The sequence below is a fragment of the Rhodamnia argentea genome, chromosome 3, assembly GCF_020921035.1.
Source record: "Rhodamnia argentea isolate NSW1041297 chromosome 3, ASM2092103v1, whole genome shotgun sequence".
NCBI lineage: Eukaryota > Viridiplantae > Streptophyta > Magnoliopsida > Myrtales > Myrtaceae > Rhodamnia > Rhodamnia argentea.
In genome coordinates this window covers 29542550-29556189 of record NC_063152.1, presented here as the reverse complement: position 1 = coordinate 29556189, position 13640 = coordinate 29542550, and the positions used below count along the sequence as shown (strand labels likewise).

At 37.7% G+C, this 13640-nt stretch overlaps 3 protein-coding genes across 11 annotated transcripts; 1 reads left to right on the top strand and 2 right to left on the bottom strand.

Annotated features, from left to right (window-relative positions):
- Nucleotides 1-3505: 3505 nt before the first annotated feature.
- On the top strand, nucleotides 3506-4078 carry LOC115743198. Its single transcript, XM_030677903.2, has one exon. It carries the CDS (start codon nucleotides 3521-3523, stop codon nucleotides 3920-3922), a length of 402 nt encoding a protein of 133 aa, XP_030533763.2. The 5' UTR covers nucleotides 3506-3520; the 3' UTR covers nucleotides 3923-4078.
- A 775-nt stretch (nucleotides 4079-4853) lies between these two features.
- LOC115743197 (pentatricopeptide repeat-containing protein At1g32415, mitochondrial) lies at nucleotides 4854-8009 on the bottom strand. 2 transcript variants are annotated; one of them, XM_048276560.1, is made up of 2 exons: nucleotides 7470-8008; nucleotides 4854-7320 (listed from the first exon to the last, which is right to left on the bottom strand). In XM_048276560.1, the coding sequence occupies exon 2, from the start codon at nucleotides 7294-7296 to the stop codon at nucleotides 5410-5412; it is 1887 nt and encodes a 628-aa protein (XP_048132517.1). In that variant the 5' UTR covers nucleotides 7297-7320; nucleotides 7470-8008; the 3' UTR covers nucleotides 4854-5409. The 2 variants fall into 2 exon arrangements, with proteins under 2 accessions (XP_048132517.1, XP_030533762.1); XM_030677902.2 differs by having other exon boundaries at nucleotides 4854-8009.
- Nucleotides 8010-8268: 259 nt separating this feature from the next.
- On the bottom strand, nucleotides 8269-10976 carry LOC115743214 (vacuolar protein sorting-associated protein 55 homolog). 8 transcript variants are annotated; one of them, XM_048276585.1, is made up of 6 exons: nucleotides 10809-10976; nucleotides 10036-10107; nucleotides 9775-9866; nucleotides 9632-9671; nucleotides 8838-8922; nucleotides 8269-8719 (listed from the first exon to the last, which is right to left on the bottom strand). In XM_048276585.1, the coding sequence occupies exons 3-6, from the start codon at nucleotides 9850-9852 to the stop codon at nucleotides 8527-8529; spliced, it is 396 nt and encodes a 131-aa protein (XP_048132542.1). In that variant the 5' UTR covers nucleotides 9853-9866; nucleotides 10036-10107; nucleotides 10809-10976; the 3' UTR covers nucleotides 8269-8526. The 8 variants fall into 8 exon arrangements, with proteins under 8 accessions (XP_048132542.1, XP_030533793.1, XP_030533794.1 ...); XM_030677933.2 differs by having other exon boundaries at nucleotides 9775-9913; nucleotides 10026-10107; nucleotides 10809-10975; XM_030677934.2 differs by having other exon boundaries at nucleotides 9775-9913; nucleotides 10809-10975.
- Nucleotides 10977-13640: the final 2664 nt, after the last annotated feature.

Here is a 13640-nt window from a genome sequence, read left to right as displayed (position 1 = left end):
AATGCAAAACGAACCTCCGAGCTTCAGTTGTAGTTAAGTTGATGTCGGACATTGATCTGAGTTAGCTTTCGCACAAAGAGAGTTGTTGTTTTCTTTAACGCCTGCGCGAATTTGTCCGTCAAACCCAGGGTTTTTATAAGGCGTTTTTATTTTATATTTATTCATTTTAATATTGTTTTTTTTTTTTTTTTTGTGTTTGCACCTTTCCAAAGTCACTATCAAACCAGAATCCTCCCCCGCCCGATGAAGAAGACGAGGAAGAGCCTAGCCGAAACGTTTTCAAGGCTAATAATTTGTCTATCGAATTATGGACTACATATATCTTTCACGTAATTTAGATATTTTCATTGACATACTTTAAACTTTTCGTAACCTGAACTCTCTAAAACTTCCCAAACATATAAATGCCTACGCGTAAATTCACATGCAATTCCCAATTTTCTGAAAATTAAATAATAGCTAAAATTTTATCGAGAAATTAAGAAATTGCTCTTTGCTTTTGCTTAAGTGTAATCAGACAGAACTTTTCGGAAATTATTAATGTAGAGAATTTCAAGTTCACGAATATAATAAGATACAACCCACTCACTTTATCAAATTTCACGAGGACACACAATAGATTTTGCACTTGGTCCTAAGCACGACCTTAAAATGCTTCATCCGAACTTTAGAATGTAAAATTCAAGGGCATTTCTTAAGAAGAAGGGAAGGAAAATATATTCTCTCAACTTAAGGGAGTGCCCCACTTCATGTCGATTTCGGTTGGCTACCGCCGGGTAAGCAAGTATAGTAGTCTCCCGCGCTTAGGGTGAGTCATCAGAGTTTTGGCTATTACGCAGCTGGCATGTGAGCACTGCTTTGCACAGTAGATTTTGCGCTGAATAATTTGGTGTTAGAACCAAACATGTGGCTATCCACATTTCTTACATAGAAATACAAGTTAAAAGCTTTGTTTTCATCGATGTCCCAATCGACCAAATTAGTTAAATGTCCCACCAGCAGTTCCACCGCATCGAAGTAGTCCAAGACCAGAGGTGTCCAAGACCAGCTCTTATTTAGTTAGGAGGAAAAAAAAAAAAAAAAAGACAAGTTCACCAGAAGCCCTAAAATTTATCGTGAAAGCACAATTGTATCTTAAAACTTAAAAAAGTGCAACCAAGTTCTAAAACTTGTCAAATTGATGAAATTAAATCCCTTCTTTAATTTTGTTCAACTTAAATGCTAACGTGCTTTTTTATTTCTATTTTTTTATCTCCTACATGTTATTCAATTTATTAAAACATGAAATATAAATCTAAAACAATGTCATTTTGGTCCAAATCATAATATCAAGGGAAAATTTCAAATAAAAACCCGAAGTACTATTATTTTCTTAAATAAAGATCCGAAATAAACGTTGTTTCAAATGAGAATTTGAAGTGACATAACTTGCTTCAAACAAGTACCCAACATGACAATATAGTCTCAAAAAGGGAGCCTAACTTCAATAGCACTTTTTTCATTCGCTTTTTTTATTTTTTTAATCTTTTTCATCTTTGTTTTTTCGTTTTTCTATTTTTTACAAAAATTTAAAAATTGAAAGTTAAAAAAAAAAAAAACTGGCAGGAAAGTTGTCCCCCCCCTACATGTGGCCAGCGATTTCGCAGGCGAGAGACGAGGGTTTGTTGGCCCTTGCTGGAATTGGGAGAGGGCCGCGGCCCTTGTCCAGATAGGGGCGAGGGCTTGTTGGCCCTCGCCTCTGGGGATGGGGCGGGGGCCACAGAGAGGAGGGCTGCCCGTACTTTTTAGGTGCCATTGAAATGAAAAAAAAAAAAAAAAAGAGATTTGAGTTTGGTGAAGAACTAAACTTTTTTTTTTTTTTTTTTGTCAAAATGAATAGACGAGGATGAAGCTCGAGCGAGAGGTTGAAAAGATGAAGTGACGACGAAGACGAAGGTGAAAAGGCCCGATTTTTGCCCCCTGTTTGTACTCTTCGAAGGACAAGTTCGCGTTGGACCAAAAAAAAAAAAAGAAGGACAAGTTCGCAAGAAAATAGTACGAAGGCACGTCCCTTCGAATCCCCTGCTTTGTATTTTTTTTTTCTTCCACTTTTTATCTTTTTTATGTGAAAAACAGAAAAAGTAAAAACAAGGACAAAAAAAGATAGAAAAACAAAAAGCAAATGACAAAACAGCCCTCAAGGCCAAGCCCTTTTTTGAGACTGCATTTGGCCACTTCATGCCTTTATTTGAAATAATATTTATTTCAGACCCTTATTTAAGAAAATAACATCATTTTATGCCATTATTTGAAATAATATCCACTTAATGTCTTTTTTTAAAAAAATAAAAACATTTCAACTCCTTATTTAAAATTTTCCCTAATATCAATTAAATTATATTAAAATATATATAGAAAAGTCATCTTCCCCCATTCACTTCCCAATTCCGTAAAAAAAAAATAAATCCAACTTTAAGTCCGGTCTCGAACTTTTTTGTCTCGTAAAAAATCTTTAACTTTATGTCCAACCCCAAATCTATCTTGAACTTTCTATTGTCTCGGAAAAAATCCCCAACTTTCAGTCCATTCCCAAGTGTACCCCGAACTTTTTTTTGTTTAATAAAAAACCCCCCAAACTTTAGGTTTAATCCCAAATTTACCCCGAATGTTTTTTTCTAAGCGAAAAATAACCAAATTTTACTCTAATCTCAAATATACCCCCATTAGCCCTTTGTCCAAAAATCATCATTAGTCATCCTTACTTTTCATATCCGAGAATGGTTTCATTTTTGAAAATTTTCAATAATTTTTATTGGCGTGAATTTGTTATTTACGTGAAAATGCCACGTTGATTTGTACCTATCGCATCATTACTTTGTCAACATGGTTTTTTTATCGATGTGGAAATGCCACATCAAGTTAGGATGGACCACTTGGATAAATTTGAGAATAAATTGAAATTTTGCGAAATTTTTTTATACAAGTTGAGGCGGATTTGGGATTAGAACTAAAGTTTGGGGCTTTTCCCGAGACAAAGAAAAGTTCAAAGCATATTTGGGACTGGATCAAAAGTTGAGAGTTTTTTCTAAGATAAGAAAAAGTTCATGATAGATTTGGGACTGGACATAAAGTTAAAAGTTTTTTAAAGAATAAGATCAATTAAAGGCACTATTTTTTTTATATATAGTGATAAAAATGGTCTTTAAACTTTGATCAAATGTGTAATGTAATCCCTAAATTTTTAATTTGACCAATATGAACCATAAACTTTAATGCAATATGTAAAATATCCCTAAACTTTTAATTTGATTAATATGATCCCTAAACTGTTGGAACATATTCAACTTCGTCCCCTCGAGACCACATTACATATTAAATTAAAGATCAGCAATTATATTAATCAAATTAAAAGTTTAGAAATCATTAGTGTGATTTTACTTTTTTTGACCGGGCATCGGTTGATTGTACGTAAGCTAACATTCAACCTCGAACGGCAATTTTTGCCGCCGGACAGTGGGGGGAAAACCCACGAAGGGCATTTATGTCTTTTCACGACCTTCCTCCCCACAAAAACAATCCCCAAATCCTGCAAAACCCTAATCCACAAACATCCAACAGGGAATCACTCGCAGCGGCATCCCACAGACACGCCATGGGTCTTCTCTCTTGGTTCAGAGGCTCTCCCAAACCTCAATCCCAGCCCAAGCCCTCCAACGCGTCGACTGCTCCGAACTCGCCCTCCGAAGCTCCGGGCATGAACGGCGCCGTCGAGGTCCCCCGGCCGGCCGGCGTCACCGTCTTCGAGTTCGGGTCCGTCGCCGCCACCGCCGACAAGGTCACCCTCGCAGGGTACTGTCCCGTCTCCGACGACCTCGAGCCCTGCCGCTGGGAGGTCCTCCCGGCGGCCGGCTCCGATGCGCCGCAGTTTCGCGTGGTCTTCTGAGAGGAGGAGGAAAGCAACCCGCTTTTGGGTGTCCTGCTTTGTACAATAAGAGTGTGAATTGTTGGGATTGTCGTTCGATGTCTGGGATTGAGGGGTAAAAGATATGATTTTTGCTTTTATATAGATGACGACTGTTGAGGATGATGATTCATATGAGCATCTTTTTCTGTGTCTGGATTGGGTAAAAAATGTGACTCCATTATCTTAGGAAACGAGCAATCTTCGTGAAATAAATTTGAGTGCTGCTGTGAAGGGACGTTCTTGATATCGCTGGGTACGATTTGATCGAACGAAATGGCCCTGATTTGATGCTTTGCACTTGCACAATTCTCAAATGAACAACCTGCGAGCAACACACTAAAATTATACAGCTTAAAGATAAATTGTAAATGAACTTGTCCAACATATAAAGTTTGCAGTTACCTTCCCACATTGTAGATGCAGAAATTCTCTTGATTAAGCATTGCGGGATTGTAATCTTGGCAAAGTTTCGATCTTCACAATGCATCGGTAAACCAGAAAAACAGAATGTAAGAGAACAAGGTGAGATCTGCAACATCGGCATTCTCCGAGATGCCTGCATAGTAATTCACTATGATTGATAATGAGAAGAAGCTCCAAGCAAGATGTCTGCATTATCAATGCTAAGAATCTCAGAAGAGGGGCTCCCATCAAAAGCTCAGTGGCATTCAACTGGATAAGTCATCGAGTGCTTGCACGAGAACGAATGCTGTTCCATCTTAATTTGATAATGAATATGATGTCGACGAAGTCTGTCGGCACAAACACGAAGTCCTCTGTTATGCAACAGATATCCTAGTACAGGGAAATCCCTAGTCCCAACAGATTAACCCTAATGTTTCAAGCCTGTGAATGGAAGCGGCAAAATTATGAATGATCAAGTATGATATCTATAACCCCCCATAAAAACAACTGGAAAAGATTGCGACGACGATGATCAGGGAAGATTTGTATCTGTCAGTAGAATCTCTCGTATGGATAATGCACATTCCTCAATTTCAACATTGAATCCAAGAAGCCTACAACTTACTTTCATTTTGAGGATTGGGTGTGGTAAGCTCAGTCCCTTTGCTGGTTCACGCCTAATGTGAAACTTAAAATCAAAAATTGCATTTCTGTTTTGTTAATGACAATCTCACTCCAAAACTGAGTAACGATAGTTACCTCCGTACGCCAAATTTGTTGATATTGCAAACTTTTTTTCGCAGCAATAGTTTCTGATCTTCGCTGCTTTGCTATGTCTACACCTTGTTATTCAGCTGGTTTCTCCTCAAGCTTTCACAAAACAGCTCCATCTTCTCTCCATTTATTACTATCCTATATGCAAATTGTGCAACTGGCGGCATGTTAATGACTGGTCTCACACAACCAATGCGAATTGCGTGTGTACCAACAAGAATCCTGTTGACCGATGCAGTTCAGAATAGACGCACAGAGAGTTATTAGATGTAATCCATAAAACAGTCTCACTCATCAAGATTTCCAAGCAGGAGAGATAGCATTTCATCAGCTTCCAAAGATATTTTACTCCCTGATAGGAACAAATAAACTCTCCCCTTCAGTGGTATCCAACTGCATCCAGGAGTTTTCCGTACACCCTTCTGACCCATCTCCTTCCTCAAAATTGTCTCATCGATGTACTGTCCATTTGCTGCACATACGTTACACAGCACCACATGGGCTGGTGCATTTAAAGGATCCAGTTCAAGAAGCTTCTTGGCAGCACGGGCAGCAATTTTGGAATTTTTCTTTAATCCGCATACACCAAGAAGAGCCCCCCAAACAGCTGAATTTGGTTCGAAAGGCAGCCGCAGCACGAAGTCTTCAGCTTCCTCTAGTTTTCCTGCACGGCCCAAGAGATCAATCATGCAGATATAGTGCTCCAGGCCTGGAGTAATTGCATAGACGTCCCTCATGGAATTGAACTCCTCCCACCCACGGTCAACTAACCCTCCATGACTACATGCTGACAAAATCCCCAAGAAGGTCGTCGAATTTGGGTGGCTTCCGCATTTTATCATGGACTCAAAAACCTGCAGAGCTTCATTCGTCAACCCATGGTTCGAGTAACCCATGATCATGGAATTCCACGAAACAATATCCCGATCTATCATGCTCGTGAAAATACTACTTGCACCATCTATCTCCCCGCACTTAGCATACATAGAGATCAGTGAGTTTTGAACGGTCAGGTCATGCTCAAAATTAGATTTCAGCAAGAGTGAATGATACTGCTTTCCCTGGTCAAGATTTGCCACTGCACCAGCTGCTCCAATTAGAGTTGCGTATGTAAGATTAAGAGGATGAAACCCCTGACTCCGCATTTCAGAGAACAAGTCAATAGCCTCAACAATCAACTCGTTATGGACATAACCTGATATTATTGCTGTCCATGCCACAGCATCCCTATCAGGCATGACGTCGAAGAGCTCACGTGCTTTAGAAACTTGTCCAACACTCAAATAACCATCAATCATGGATGTCCATGAGATCCTATCACACATAGGTGCCGTGACAAAGAAATTGTTAGCCTTTTCCAACTGTCCACTCCGAATATAACCGTTAATCATCAAATTACACAACTGGGCAGAGCAGCTCTTTATGTTTCCGACAACAATGTGATGAGCAAAGTCCATTACTCCAAACGAAGTGTACATGTGTATCAAACTTTGGCTTAGCCTCCCATCATCATCATCAGACTCCAGTCCTCTGAGTATCAAGTTTGCATGTAGCTGCTTGCCAAGGTGACTAAATCCAACTCCAGCACAGGCATATGCGAGCGAGATGAAGGTTTCCTTGTTTGGTTCGAGATTGAAATTCTTCTTTGTTTCTAGAAAAATAGACAGAGCCTCTCTGTAGAAGCCATTCCAGGCATACCCTCCAATCATGGCAGTCCAAGAAACAACATTCTGCTCGGGGATTCTCTTGAACAAAGTATAACCTTCTTCTACATTTCCAATTCTACAATAACCAGTTACCATAATGGTCCAAGTAACAATATTCCTTTCCTCCATTTCTTCAAACAAATTCCTAGCTTCTTCCATTCTGAAATTCTCAGTGTACCCAGAAATCATAGCATTCCAAGAAATTACATCCCTTATAGGCATTGCATCAAAAACCCACTTAGCTTCGTCCAAATTGCCATTCCTAATCAACCCAACAACCATGGCGTTCCAAGAGACAACATTCCTCTCCGGCATAGCACTGAACAACCTCTTCGCCTCATCAATCCTCCCCACATTCGCATACCCACAAAGCATTGAAGTCCATGACACGACATTTCTCTCCGGCATTTGCTCGAAAAAGCTACAAGCCTCACTAATTCTCCCACTTTGAACGAGCCCAGACAACATTGCATTATATGTCACTTGGTTTTTCTTCGGCATGATGTCGAAGAGAGCTTTAGCTTCATCAATGAAACCAAATTTAGAAAATCTCGATAGCAGCGATGTCCAGTGCCCGACTCGGCCATGAGGTCCTCTGTCGGGCATTCTCTCGAGCACGTTCCGTGCATCTAGAAGCTTACCCTTGCGGAGATAATCCAGCGTCCATCGAAAGGTCGAACACGTTATGCTATCCAGAAAAGAGCGAGAGCCGTATCTCGGAATCATTGGAAGAGTGCCTGGTGTGACAAGGTGCGGAGCTTTGTCAACTGGGTGTGGAAAAAGGGAAAGAGTGAGAGGACAAGGCAGGATTTTAAATCTTCCATCGATTTGACAGACAAAACGACTGTTGAGGTTATACGAACACGAGGCGGGCAACAACTGTATTTCGAGTTGGTTTTCTAAAACATCCTCATTTTAAAGTTCCTTTAAATGAAGCTTTTTTATTTTCTAAGAGAAGAGAAACCTAAACCAAAATAGATGCTACCAGTACCAAGCAGCAAACGGTCAAAGGAAGAATTTTTGTCCGAAAAGGTGCTTCATTTACTCGGGATTTCCTCAAGCGATCCAAAGTAGGAGCACATATCTTGATTTTGTACATGAATGTTTCATTCTCGGCATTTTTTCTTCGGGGATTGCACTTGTTACCGTGTTGTTTCGGACCGACACGACCCATCAACCTATCGTTCACCTGGTAGCTAGATCTATCATCATGTTCATTGTGTATGGGCAGAACATATTTGTCAAAAGAATCAATCAATGACTCTGTCTGTCTTATCGAAATTAACCCATGAAATTTTTTCAAAAGATACTCTTACGATAGTTAAGAACGGATTGCGGAGACCCATCAGACATTTGAATTCTTCTTAGCTGCACCAGTGTCAGCTGTCTAATTATGTGGAGCGCACCAAGTTCTTCTCTGCAGTTACACCACCTTGCACATGGAGAAACAGGAGTATTTCTGCTTTCCTTCCCAAATTCATTAACATCATGAGTGTCTGTACAACAAGAGGCTAACAAGTCACCGTGCAACAAAAGCACTCACCAGACAAAGCCAAAGAATCACTCGCTCAAAAACAATAACGAATTCTCTGTCAACACAGATGGATACAGTCTCCGATGTAACAAGATGCGCCGTCATACGAGACGCAAATGGTCTAGGGGGGTTTCTCTTTGTAGCTGCTACTGTGGCGTCGTATCTCACAGTATCCTGTATTCCTCGTTGTCACTTGTCCGGATGTAGCACATGATAGCTAGCACAATCACGAAGAATGACGACAGGTCCAAAACCAGAGCTCCCCAGCCGATAACGCCGGCGTGCTTCAAGATCGCAGGTATGGCAATGCTTCCGACTGCTGAAGCTCCAGTCAGGAACTTGGTTGCGTTCACCCATCTGTTTTATCGGTCACCAAAGAACAAATAAGGACTTGTCAATTCTCATGCATTTGCTCAAACAAATAGAAAATAAGAAAGAAAGGATAAGGACTCTCGTTGGAGGAAATTGGACTAACCCGCTATCAGATTCAGAAAACAGAGCAGAGCTATCAGAGCCAGCGAAGAAGAGCAGTGGCATAGGCAGGAGCACATACATGATTACTGCAAGGATGAGGATTTTGTAAGTCATGCATGTGCTCAAGCAACTTAACCGAAGCGTATGTAAAATGGGCTTTTATAGGACTGAAGTTCTAATTGCAAAAGGAATTGAAGTCATACGACATTCGTCTCTTGAGTCAAAAAATCTTTATGGGATCTAAAAGTACAACTTGATAAGCAAACAAAATGATTGATAAATAAGCAAAGCTACATAACCATGTAGGGCATATTGTCACTAGATGCACAGGCTGATAAGAAGTTCAACATAGAGAGACACACTCTAAACAGTATCTTACTGACAGCAACGGTAATTCACTTTCTAAATTCTCGGTTTCTGAAACAAATTTATCCAAGAGTCATAATTTAGAATTATCACAGGTGCTATCAGCTAGAAAGTCTATATTAGGTATGTCCCCTAAGATACAAAAGAAGAGAAGTCGGTTAGGGTAACTTCTTGCAGTTCTGTCTGTCTCTGGAAATGTTAACATAACAATAAATCATAAGATAAGCATTCAGAATCAGGATTATTGGTTAGGACACAATCTTACTGACAATTGATTCGATTTCATACGACTATGACCATATTTAAGTTTGTTAAAAGCTAAGATGCCATACAATAAAAGAAGAACTGGAGAGTCCAAATTCCTTAGTGAACATGGGCTCATGCAAATAAAGGTTATGACATCCAATACTCCAGGAGACAGTCACTTACAGCTTAGCATCGGCCACCAGTTATCGTACAAAGCACATGCCTGCAGCACATCATTAGAATGTTAGAAGACACTTGGTGCTTCGCAAGGGAATCTTTTTATTATTTCACTCAAACAAAGTTCTGGTAAAACCACTGATACTAACCAAAATTTGCAACACAATTCCACCAGAGACCAAAATTGCCAAGAAAGCAAGTTTCCCTGAATGCAAGCAGGCACGCATATACCCCGGTAAGTCTGCCATTAAGCAAATCCGGTTCCGGTCACCTCATATGGGATCAAAACTGAAATGAAGATAATTTCGAGAGAAACGTATTAGAGAGCTGTTCCATATACAGGAGGAATATCAAAATGCAGCAGAAAAACAGCAAAAACAAGAACGCAAAGTATTCGTGCCTGCCAATACTTCAAGAAACCCAACGTTTTGATCCTTCAGAATATAAGGAGAACTCTCACCAAGTGCTTCAGAAACGTCAATCTTCAATGAAAGTATCACAAGAAAGCAATAAATGAAAAAAAGCCGAACTAAACACTCTCAAGTTATGATGTATAAATCACGAGAAAATGAAGGCACGGCCAGTGTAGCATGTGAAATACATTCAACCCAATGACTCAAAATAAACTGTATTGTGATAGCAAAAGATTCATGTGTCATTCAAGAACTCAGACCATCAGGTAGAGGCACAATGTAAGCATGGAAGCAATTTTTAACTTCAAGTCTTAAAATTTGGCTTATGAAGTTCACAACTGTAAGTCAGTTCCGAAAACAAAGAAGAAAAAATCACAACTTTGAGTCTGCTGTCATGAATCGATGAATCGTACAGATACTGGGTTTCTTCTGCTTCATCCTTATTAATCTCACTAACCATGACCCAACTATCTACAATTAGATCATGAAACCAGCAATGCTAAACCAGTAAAATGATCGTATCCCTAACTGGGTCTGGTTCCGAAAGAAACAAAACTACTCGAATTGCAAGATTCCGATCGAATCTAACTCCTCACGGCAACGTCGACCTCTCCGACATTTATCCAGATGCAACTATACAGCGACATGGGACCTCCAGAAAGGCAGCAAAACGACATAGTTGCATAAGTTTGCTCCCGACGAGCGACTTCCGAGATAATTTCAGACCAAATCGGTCGAATCAAGCCGTGAAAGAGAATACGCAAACGCACCTGGCAAAAGGCTGGAAAGGGGCGGAAATGCAAAGAAGATTCAAGAAAGGTGGAGCTTAGATTGAGCCTCGTCCGTTTGGAATCTACCGTGCAATTTGCGGGTCCTTTAAGAAACGGCTATGGAAGAGAAACGGAGGGAGCCGAGAGCAAAGGAGATTCCGACCAGGAGTTTTCATTGTCTTTTGTTGAATTTGATCGAATTGAATACTAATGGATATTGCATATTGCTCTCGTGAAAACTAAATAATTCCACAAACATTTTCTTAAGATTAATTGCTTTCGACCAAAAAAAGTAATAATTGCTCATATTATTTGAGATAATTAGTTAGTGACTAAATTTTTCTTTTTTAAAATAGGACTGTAGCCACCTTTCACCCCCCTGAAATTACTGAGAGATAGCACTTTCAAGCATTTTTTTTTTTAGGTGACATTTGGTCATACAATAAATTTAGGTGACATTTGGTCATGGTTCAATAAATGAATAAACAACATAATTAATTATAATAAGAACGAAGACCATAATAATTTATTATCTTTAGATGCAAATTTTAGTTCTCCTAATATAACTCCATCTCTTTGATAACATAATATCCCTTAGTTTAGATTTGAGAACCTGTTTGTTCAATTTCACAACAATAAATCCATGATTGTTTGAAAATGTTAAATAACATATGTGACAATCTCTACTTTTAATAATTGAATGGTTCCCATTGGGTTCACCTTTTTTTGGCGGGGGTCGAAAATTGGGTTATCCTTCTTCAAAGGTTGACCCCATGGCAGCAAGAGAAGGTGATATTGCGCTACATCTCGGTGACCTCTTTCCTAGCGAGGCACGCAAACTCCCATCATATCCCAGGAAATTTATCATATGTACTGTTTATATAAAGCATGCATAGCATGAATTTTGTAGCTTTAGATAAATGTTAAGTAAATGGTTAAATTCAATTAGACCCAAAAACGAAAATAGAGAAATTATTCAACCAAAAAATACTGTTTTGGCAAACTCGAATTATGCTACTTTATTTATGTTTTGGCAAGCTCAATTCGAATTCTATAATACTACTTAAACTAGTAATTACTATATATACAAAATAATCCAATCAGGCTATAGAAAAAAAAGGAATTGAATATTTTATATTTATACTCCTTTAGTTCAAGTATCAAGTGGGCCCTCAGCTCGTGATTTGAGAGGCAAATTGATTTTTTTTTTTAATGAAAAGAAACAGCTCATTGGAGAAGAAACCAATAACCCTATATGAAAATGAACATATATTATATATATTTACATATTTATTTAAGGGCGGAGCTATTTTTTCACCCATTTTGGCTTAGGCACTCATTTATTCTAGTTAACTTATCGGAATACCCTTCTCTCTCTCTTCAATTTATTATTTCTTTTTTTATTAGGCTAATCCACAAAACTACCTTTATTTTTATCACTTTTTTCATTAATTTCATAATATAAATGCTCCATTACACTCGTCAAGATTTCAATTTACCATATCTTAGTATCATTTTTCTGGAGAATGTTGTCAATTTTAATTCACGGCTTATATTTTCATTCACAAGAAACTTTTAATTATGATAATTTATGAACATACAATTAAGTGCCTTTTTCCCTAACAGTGTGAGTGAGATTATATTTCCATGTCAAAAATTCATTATCATAAAAAAAAAATCAAAAATTAAAATTCAATTTAATTATTCAACCAATCTTGATAAAAATGGAAAAGAAAAATTAGTCAAAATATGTAAAAGGTTAATTTGTTAAAAGCATCAAATGTAAAACATATTTAAATTTAGATCATATCTAAATATTAACAAAGGATAAACGCATAAAGGAAAAAAACACAAAACTTCTTACTGCTCAACTCTTCCTACAAAGAAAGTAATTTGTAAATTCACTCTCATAGCAAGTAGATCAAAATTTTTAAATATGCTTAAAAATTTTCCTAAAAAAAATCTTACGCAAGCTTTTTTTTTTTTTGGGGTCAAATCTTACCCGAGTTTGAAAGTACAAAATGTGTAAATAAATTTTCAACAACATATAGTAATTCATATTAAAATGCGAAAAGCTAAAAAGAAAGCACAAATCAACAATGTTTAACTTTAGAAACCTGCAAATTTAATTCGCAAAATCACCCACTAGGTTATAATCTGCTAGATAGACTGAGTTATAAGTTTTCCTCAAATTATTTCATAAAACATAGCCATTTAATTGTATGTTCAACAGCCGTTACAATTAAAAGTTTCTAACATTTTATAAAAATTTTGTAATTAAAAAAATGAGACCATAAATTAAAAATAACGATCTTCTCTTGACAAAGTAATAACATTATGTATGATAAGATAATATTTTATTGAGTGTAATTTGATATTTATATTGCGAAATTAATAATTTAAGAGAGAAAATATAAATAAAGGCAGTTATATTGATTACGACGATAAAAAAAATAAATTGAAAAGAAAGAATGGTATTTCGGTCCGTTAATTGAAAAAACATTAGCCAAAATGAGTATGAAAATAGCGCGATCCTTTGTTTTGTCCCACCAAACAACCGAACAAGAGCAAACTGCATTTCCAAGCTTCGACATTTGGATGCAGAAAAGAAAAATGTAAATGAAGGCAGTTATATTGCGAAATTAATAATTTAAGAGAGAAAATATAAATAAAGGCAGTTATATTGATTACGATGATAAAAAATAATAAATTGAAAAGAAAGAATGGTATTTCCGTCCGTTAATTGAAAAAAATAATAATCAAAATAAGTATGGAAATAGCGCGACCCTTTTGTTTTGTCCCACCAAACAGCCGAACAAGAGCAAACTGCAT